Raw genomic sequence first — 8,715 nt, 5'->3', positions numbered from 1 at the left:
TGGAACTCACTATGTAGCCCAGGCTGGTCTCGAACTCACAGGGATCCTCCTGCCTCAGCCTCCCGAGTGCTGGGATTACAGGCGTGCGCCACCATGCCCGGCTTGTTCTTTTCTCTGTTCTTGGTGCTGGGTTGCATCCTCAGTGCTGCTAGATGAATAAACAAACAAACATGTTCTTACCTACCCACCCTACAAAAACTGGTGAGGGCCAAAGTAGGCCCGGGGCAGGTGTAGGGTTTGTGAACCCCTGGGATGTGCCGTTTCCTAACAGTCCCGGACCCTTGTCATTTCCTGCCGCCCCCACCCCAGGTCCCCAGGCTCAGGGTGACGCCCCTCTATCCCCATCCCCAGATAACAGAACTGTCCAAAGAAGTCTTCAGTCTGAAAGAGGCCTTGAAAGAGCAGCCGGCCGCCCCTGCGAGCCCCGAGGTGGAGGCCCTCCGTGGCCAGGTGAAGGCTCTGCAGCGGCAGATGGAGGTGAGGGCTGTGGGGGAATAGGGGTCAGAGCCACAGGAGCCCCGAGTTTCAGCCATCCCTGCGGCTGGCGGTCGAGCAGCCCGGTTTGAGGGAGGCTGGGTCTGTGGGCGAGGGTGGGGCGGGGCTGGCGGGTCCTCGGCGCATGCGCACGGCCGATTCCGAGCCAGAGCTGGTGGACCCCCTCTCCCGTGCAGTGGGGTCCCGGGTGTACCATGCTGGGCGGATGGAGGTGGGGTCTGGTTTTGCTGAATCCCTCCCCCATGCCACAGGACGCCGCCAGGGACCACTGTGCCGTGGTGACTTTGTACAGGAGCCACCTGCTCTACGCCATCCAGGTGAGTGGCACAGACTCCCAGCCTGGAAATCTGCAGATCTGAGTGCCTGCTTCTGCGGCTGCCATTGGGGCCTCAGTTTCCCCTCTAGACAGCGAGAGGCCCGGCCAGGCAGGGAGACGCTCAGGGACTGCTTTCATCTTAGGTTTTGGGGTGGTGTGGGGGCTGCAGAGGGGACGGGGAGCCGGGACAGGTGTACCAGGGTCTATTTCCGCCTCTGCTCCCCGCCCCAGGGTCAGATGGATGAGGACGTGCAGCAGATTCTCACCCAGATCTTGCAGATGCAGAGGCTGCAGGCTCAGGGCCGCTGAGGGCTGGTTTCTCCCGGTCCCGTGGGGTCACTGTGCCTGTGGGCATTTGGGGACCAGCCTGGGTCCCTCCCTAGCTGGCAGCATCGCCACCTGCGGTCCCCACACACACTGAACAGGCTGGCGCCCCCTCCCTCCCCACCGGACAAACTGTGAGTCACCAGCTCCTGCACTTGTCGAGTTCTGGACACTAAGCCAGGAATAAACCATACCGTGCACAGGACAAAGGTGTGTGTGGCCTGATTGCTGATGACCTGCAGCAGGGAAGGGTCGGGATGACTCCTAACCGGAAACCTTCACCTCCTGGGCCCGAAGCTCAGCTATTGGAATTTTGTTGTTCTTGGTGGTGGTGGTAGTGGTTGTACTGAGGATTCAACCCAGGATCTTTGCCCCGACATACCTCCCCAGCCTTTTCATTTAAAAAAATTTATTTAACTTTGAGACAGGGTCTTACTAAGCTACTAAATGGCCCAGACTGGGCTTGAACTTGTGATTCTCCTTCCTCAGCGTCCCAGAGTGCTGGGTCATCAGTGTGCACCACCATACCTGCTCCACAAAAAAAATTTTTTTTTTTTTTTTGAGACAGGGTCTCACTATGTAGTTCACATTGCCCTGGAACTCACTATGTAGCCCAGGCTGGACTCGAACTTACAGCGATCCTCCTGCCTCAGCCTCCCGAGTGCTGGGATGACAGGTGTGAGTCACCACACCTGGCTCTTGCTCCACAATTCTGAGTTAAACTCACTTTTCTACCCCAAACCTCACTACAGCTGGCAGCCAGCCCCTGCCCCCATGGTTCCCTGCTCCTCGGCAAGTCCCCCAAAATCCCCACAGGGGACTTCTGAGTCCTTCTGGCTAAGGGAGGGGAGGCAGCTGGCAGCGTGTGCGGGAATTTCTTCCCCGGGTGAATGGGTCCAGCCTGTCCCTGGGGATTTCCTGGTGTCCCTGTCACGTGGAGAGCATCTGAGGGTGGGGGCTGCCTCCCCAAGGCTCCATTCCTGCGCCTCTGTGGCCTGGAGCCTGGAGGGGGGCTCAAATTTTCGACCCTCCTGCCTCAGCCTCCAAAGTGCCGGAATGACCGGCGCGGGCCACCGAGCCCTGCTCATCTTGGTTGTCCCTGCATCCCACGCTATCCCTCCGCCCTCCCCTGTCCCTGTCCCTGGCCTGAGCTCTCCTGCCCATCCCTTCCCCGGGGTTTCCCCAGCAGTGCTGCTACGGGAAGGAAGGGCCCAGCGTGTCCCGCTGTGCTGGGAAAGGCCACGGGGTCACTTCTCTCTTTTGCGACCTTCTCCCTGCCCCCACCCTCAGGGAATTCCGCACCTGAAGCCCGTGGCCAGGGAGGGGACTGGGAACAGCTCTGCCCTCTGAGCAGCCTCCAGCAGCCCCATAAACTCAGCCGGGGACCCGTTGTGGCACTGGGCTTTCCCTGGGCTGTCCTCCGTGTCCCCCACCCGAAATCTGGACAGCAGAAGCCCACAGCCATGACCCGGAGGCTGCTCCTGCTCCTCGCCCTCTGCAGCGACTGCTTGCCCCGCAGTGGAGCGACAGGTATGTGGGGGACCCAAGCAGAGGGACATCATCTGGGACCTCACCTGAGACCTGTAGACTTGGATCAAGAATGTTAGGAGCCAGGCTGAGCTGTAATCTCAGGACTCGGGAGGCTGAGGCAGGAGGATCTCTGTGAGTTCAAGACCAGCCCGGGCTCCATAGTGAGTTCCAGGTCAGTCTCAACTACATAGTGAGACCCTGTCTCAAAAAAACAATACACAAAACAACAACAACAACAAAAAAGAATGTTAGGAGCCCAGCACTGTAATCCCAGCACTCAGGAGGCTGAGGCAGGAGGATCTCCTGGAGTCTGAGGCCAGCCTGCGCTACATAGTGAGTTCAAGGCCAACCTGAACTGCACAGTGAGACTCGGACCTCCCCTCCCCCTATAAAGCCATGTAGGGACGATTTGAAGTCTGTGAGAGGACTTTGTTTGGGCTGTATGCAAACATCACACCGTGCTAGTGAGTGAGTATCACAGGGCTCCTGTCACTGATCCCCACAGACACCGAGGGTTGATATAGATATAAATTTGAGTTGAAAGTGTTCATTTTGGACTAGAACAGACGTCTGTGTACTCTGAGGCAAGTGTTACAAAAAGAGGCCTAGAAAAACCCCTCTCCTCCCTGGCCCACCTGGCTTTCTTTAAATGAGGGATTGGGAATTGAACCAGAGCCTTGCATATGCTAGCTGCACCCCAGTCTCTGTAAATATTTTTAAACTTTGGAAAAGGGTCTTCCTGTGTAGCCCAGGCTGGCCTGGAACTTGAGATGCTCCTGACTCAGCCTCCTGAATACCTGGGATTACAGCTGTGTGCTACAGATCCCAGTCCCCTGACTCCTAAAGCCTCCCTCCATTTCGCTGTCTGGAAAATGAACTGACAAATCCTGATGGGGTGGTGGCAATCTTGGGGTGAATCTGAAACTCACGCTCCTCCCTATCTTTCTGGGGCCCCAGTGGCTCTGAGCCAGCCCCGGGTGCAGTGCCGGGCCTCCAGGTACCCGGTCGCCGTGGACTGCTCCTGGATGCTGCCACCGACACCCACAGCCACCTCCTTCATTGCCACATACAGGTCAGAGGGGCTGGGCGGGATGGCGGGGCAGGTGTCTTCAGGGAGAGGTCAGAGGCTGGCTGTGGTGGCCTCAGGCGTCCCCAACCCCAAACTAGAGCAGCAATGGCCAATAGAAAAAACACTTCCTGGCTGGGTGCCGCAGTGACACCTGACATCCCAGCACTCAGGAGTATCATGAGTTTGAACGTTTGAAGTTAGCCTGGGCATTACAGCGAGGCCCTGCCTCAAAATAAAATTTTTAAACTGGCTAGGGGAGCCGGGCGTGGTGGTGCACGCCTGTCATCCCAGCACTCGGGAGGCTGAGGCAGGAGGATCGCTGTGAGTTCGAGACCAGCCTGGGCTACATCGTGAGTTCCAGCTCAGTCTCAACTACATAGTGAGACCCTGTCGCAAAAAATGAAAAAAAAAAAAAGCGGGGGGAGGCTAGGGGTACAGCCCAGGGCTGAGCCATGTGAGCATGTGCTACAGGCCTGCTTTTATCCTCTGTACCAAAGAAAGGAAGGAAGGAAGCAAGCCGGGGATTTAGCTCAGTGGTTCTGCCAGCTGCCTTGCAAGCCCAAGGACCCGAGTTCGATGCTGAGTACCAAAAAAAGGAAAGAAAGAAAGGGAAGATATGGGTGGTGTTCAATACCTAACTTAAGTAGTATCTAAATATTACAAATGTTTATCATTTAATCTAATGCAGTTTTATTTAACATTTTCATCTTTAGATTTTATTTACATAGTAATATTTATAATGTAAATTAATTTCTTTTTGTTTTTTTGAGACAGGGTCTCACTATGTAGTTGAGACTGACCTGGAACTCACTGTGTAGCCCAGGCTGATCTCAAACTCACAGTGATCCTCCTGTCTCAGCCTCCTGAGTGTGGGATGACAGGCGTGTGCCACCACTCCTGGCTAATGTAAATTATTTAATATCATGTGAGATGAATATACAAAATATCAGTTTCTTTTTTGGCATTTGTTTGTGTTTCCTGTGTGTGTGTGTGTGTACACGTGTTTCCTTTTTGTTTCTATCAAAATATTAGTTTGGGTGGGGTTGCAGCATAGTAACGAGCACTAGCTTAGCATGGAAACGGATTTAAGTTCCACCCCCAGCACCACACACACAAATGAAGTAAAAGGAAATAGAATATTGTGACCCTTGCAAAAACCTCTATCATATGATGTTCTGCTGGTCTCAATATTCTTTTTTTTTTTTTTCTTTGGTACCGGGGATCAAACTCGGGTCCTTGCATTTGTGCGGCAAGCGTTGGAAGCATGGAGCTAAATCCCCAGCCTGGTCTCGATATTCTAATGTCAGACATCTCACTTGCCGGCTCTGCATATGCCTTTAATCACAGGATTACTCAGGAGGCTGAGGCAGGACTACCTCAACTTCCAAAACTAGCTTGGGGAACTTAGCCAGACCCATTAAAATGGTGAGTTTTAGGATATGTGTTTTATGTCTCAAAGTAAACTAAAAATAGCTGGAGAGGTAGTGTAGCTTGCCTGGTGGTAGAATGTTTGCCTGGCAGGCACCAGTGTCAGTTCGATCCCTAATACTGCAGAAACGATCATCTTAAAAATAAAAAATAAAAAAAGGCTGATCTTAGTGTGTCCAAAATGGAGAGACTCTATTTGAGATTCCAGAGTCTATGAATTCACTGATCTGCCAAGTGTTGGGATTCAAAAGTTGGAATGTAAGACTCAGTGGCACCTCATCTGCCTGGGAAATGCAAGGTCCTGAGTTCGATCCCCAGTGCCACACACGCACACACAAGTTGGAATGTAGCTACGAGGGGTAGCAGCACACACCTGTGATCCCAGCCCTGGGGAGGCTGAGGCAGGATGCGTTCGAGGCCAGCCTGGGCTCCACAGTGAGTTCAAGGTCAGCCTGGAATGTGTACCAACAAAATATGAACCAAAGTTAGAATATTTGCTGTTGCCAGAATCCCAGAAGCCTACCATCTCCCTGGCTGTGTCACCCTAAACCCTGGTCACCTGGTCACACAGGGGTCACCCAGCCAGCTGCTCAGCACCAAGGTGGGGCGGGAACCCTGTGCCTCTCCCTTGGGGTCCAGGAGAGAGAGGCCCTCACGGTGTCACCTGTGTCTAGGCTTGGCGTAGCCTCTCGTGGCGAAAGCCGGCCCTGTCTGCAGCCCATCCCGGAAGCCACACACTGCTCCATCCCTGACATCCTGCTGTTCTCCACAGTACCCTACGTTCTCAACGTCACCGCCGTCCACCCCACAGGCGCCCGCAGCACCTTGGTGGCCTTCATGGCCGAGCACATCAGTGAGTCTCCTTTCCCCTGTCTGCCTCCTTCCAGTTACCCCTGTTCTTCCTGCCTCTGCCTCCACCTGCCCAGTCCCAGTGTCACATTGGACAAGTGCAGTCACTTCCAATAGTTTCCACCAGAGGGTGCCCATGAGTCATATTCAGTCTGTCCTGCCTCTGCCTGTAGCCCTCCATAGCTCCCACCTACCTCTGGATAAAAGTGCAAGTTCTACCCAGGGGCCACAAGCCTTGCACTTAGATCAACTCTGACACATGCTGCCTTGTGGATGGACTATGAGGACATTATGCTCGGTGAGCAATACCAGACACAAGAGGACACGGCATGTCACTTCATGAATAGGAAATGCCCAGGGCAGGCAAATCCAGACAGGAAGTGGATCTATGGGTGCTGAGGGCTGGGGAGGGGAGAGGGGACTGCTCATGGGACAGGGCTTCCTTCTAGGGTGATGAGAATGTTCTAGAAGTAGAAATGATATTTGCAAAGCTTTGTAAATGTACTGAGGGGACATTGAACTGTACTCTTTAAAATGGCGAGTTTTAGCTGAGCGTGGTGGCGCACGCCTGTCATCCCAGCACTCGGGAGGCTGAGGCAGGAGGATCGCTGTGAGTTCCAGACCAGCCTGGGCTACATCGTGAGCTCCAGGTCAGTCTCAACTACATAGTGAGACCCTGTCTCAAACAAAACAAAACAAAACAAAACAAAAACTTGTCTGAAGGGATGAATGAGCTCCCATCCCTAATTCCTTCTTGCTACCCGGTCAGTCAAACCAGACCCTCCGGAAAGTGTGTGCTTCAGCCCCCTCCCTGGGCGGCAGCTCCGGGTACAGTGGGAGCCCCCGCAGTCCTGGCCCTTCCCAGAGCTGTTTTCTCTCAAGTACTGGATCCGCTACAGGCGGCACGGAGCCAGGCACCTTCGCCAGGTGAGGAGGGGAGGGGACTTGGAAGGGTGCACGAGGAAAGGGAACAGTGCATGTGACAGTCAGCATGAGATGCGTGCGGTGAGGTCCATCCACACTCGGGACTACTACTCAGCCAGGAAGAGGAGAAGGGTGGCAGCTGACACTTGCCACATCGTGGATGGACCTCCAACACATTGTACTCAGTAAGAGATGCCAGGTGACAGGCACTCGCTGCCACACCCAGCTTGGGTCTTGAGGTTTGAAATTTTGATTGATTGTTTGCCCAATTCTGGGAATCTACAGTGGGCCCTCTGTATTTGTGCGTTCTATAGTCACTGATTCAACCAACTGGGGATAAAAAACTGTTCAGAAAAAGCTGGGTGTGGTGGTGCACGCCCTGATCCCAGCACTCAGGAGGCTGAGGCAGGAGGATCACCAGCCTGGGCTACATAGTGACTTCAAGGCCGGCCTGAACTACACAGGGAGACCCTGTCTCAAACAAAACAGAACCACTGAAAAGCCGCATCCAGCCCCTGTGTGGGACAGGTCAGGTCCGGCATGGGAGGGAAATGCTTGGGCTTGAGGTTACAAAGTTGTGGGAGGAGGTGACAGAGTAGCCCACAGGGAGGGACAGGCAGAGTCAGAAAAGTCACAGATGGGCTGCTCTTGCTTGGATTTTAATATACAGAGAACTTTCTTGAATCCTAGTCATTTCCCAGATGCCCTGCCTCTGAACACTATGTTGGCTTAAGTTTCCACTCTTTTTTTTATTTTTAGTGGTGCTGGGTATTGAACCTGTGCTAGGCAAATGCTGTACCAATGAGCTACATCCCCTGTCTTTTTTATCACATTTGTTGTTGTTGTTCTGAGTCAGGGTCTCACCGTGTAGTTGAGACTGACCTGGAGCTCACTGTGTAGCCCAGGCTGGTCTTGAACTCACAGCGATCTTCCTGCCTCAGCCTTCTGAGTGCTGGGATGACAGGTGTTTGCCACCACACCCAGCTCTTTTTCATTAAAATTTTATTTAGATATAGAGTCTTGCCAAATTGCCCAGAGTACCCTCAAACTTGAGATCCTCCTGCCTCGGCCTCCTGAGTCACTGAGATAGGCTGTGCTGCGGCAGCAGCCAGTTCCCTCTTCTCAGCACGGTGCTCTGCGGATTAGCTTCCCACACCAGGCCCCTTGGGGCGTGGTCCACTGAGCCACACCCACACTGTGGGAGGGTGTGGAAGGCGCGTGGTGTGGATTGGTCTGTTGGGATCAAAGACCTGGGGCTGCGCCCAGCAAGAGTTGCTTCCTGCAGACGGCGCCTGTCTCCGCCGTGCGGGACCTTACACCCTCTCTGCCGCAGGTGGGCCCCATTGAAGCCACAGTCTTCGTCCTCAGGTCTGCGCCGCCCCAGGCCAGGTACTACATCCAGGTGGCCGCCCAGGACCTCACAGACTTCGGGAAGCCCAGCGACTGGAGCCTCCCTGCTGTCACCTGCTTGGCCCTGGGCAAGTAGTGGGGCCTCCCAGCAGCCTGGCTGCCGGCTGCTGGGGGTGGATGGATCCTGCCTGGCCTGGGTTCCAGTCCCGACTTTGCTGCTGCCCGGCTGCTGGGCCACCTTGGGCGAGCGACTGTGCCTGTCTGAGGCTGTTTCCCAACCCGTGGAGTGAGAACGTGCCTTCTCCTCGGATCACGGTGCAATTGGGAAGAGCGGGTACTTCCAACGAAATTAAATTAGAAAAGAGTCGTTGCTGACTCCTTCCTGTCTCAGGCCATTTTGCGCTGTGATAAGAGCGAGCCGGTCCATCTT

At 54.4% G+C, this 8,715-nt stretch overlaps 2 protein-coding genes across 2 annotated transcripts in view; both read left to right on the top strand.

Moving 5' to 3' along the window:
* The window catches only part of Ankrd24 (ankyrin repeat domain 24), a 16,938-nt gene extending 14,437 nt beyond the window's left edge, over positions 1-2,501 (top strand). The window contains exons 19-22 of the mRNA XM_033759612.1: positions 352-477; positions 747-812; positions 1,043-1,345; positions 2,426-2,501. Of these exons, the coding sequence (XP_033615503.1) occupies positions 352-477; positions 747-812; positions 1,043-1,120 (270 nt within the window). The 3' untranslated portion in view covers positions 1,121-1,345; positions 2,426-2,501. The remainder of the gene's footprint in view (positions 1-351; positions 478-746; positions 813-1,042; positions 1,346-2,425) is intronic.
* A 97-nt stretch (positions 2,502-2,598) lies between these two features.
* Ebi3 (Epstein-Barr virus induced 3) lies at positions 2,599-8,421 on the top strand. Its single transcript, XM_033759611.1, has 5 exons — positions 2,599-2,665; positions 3,623-3,737; positions 5,837-6,015; positions 6,781-6,938; positions 8,269-8,421. The coding sequence occupies exons 1-5, from the start codon at positions 2,599-2,601 to the stop codon at positions 8,419-8,421; spliced, it is 672 nt and encodes a 223-aa protein (XP_033615502.1).
* Positions 8,422-8,715: the final 294 nt, after the last annotated feature.

This window comes from Fukomys damarensis, unplaced genomic scaffold (genome assembly GCF_012274545.1).
Source record: "Fukomys damarensis isolate Sample0158 unplaced genomic scaffold, DMR_v1.0_HiC HiC_scaffold_37, whole genome shotgun sequence".
NCBI lineage: Eukaryota > Metazoa > Chordata > Mammalia > Rodentia > Bathyergidae > Fukomys > Fukomys damarensis.
The sequence above is the reverse complement of the archived record's forward strand: the minus strand, read 5'-3'. Positions and strand labels throughout refer to the sequence as shown.

What these genes read in the sequence shown, in the direction of transcription:
- Ebi3 (XM_033759611.1), top strand. Translation starts at nt 2,599, where the DNA reads ATGACCCGGAGGCTGCTCCTGCTCCTCGCCCTCTGCAGCGACTGCTTG. An exon ending in GCCCCGCAGTGGAGCGACAG is followed by an intron (nt 2,666 to 3,622) that starts GTATGTGGGGGA and finishes CTGGGGCCCCAG; the next exon opens with TGGCTCTGAGCCAGCCCCGG. An exon ending in TCCTTCATTGCCACATACAG is followed by an intron (nt 3,738 to 5,836) that starts GTCAGAGGGGCT and finishes ACCTGTGTCTAG; the next exon opens with GCTTGGCGTAGCCTCTCGTG.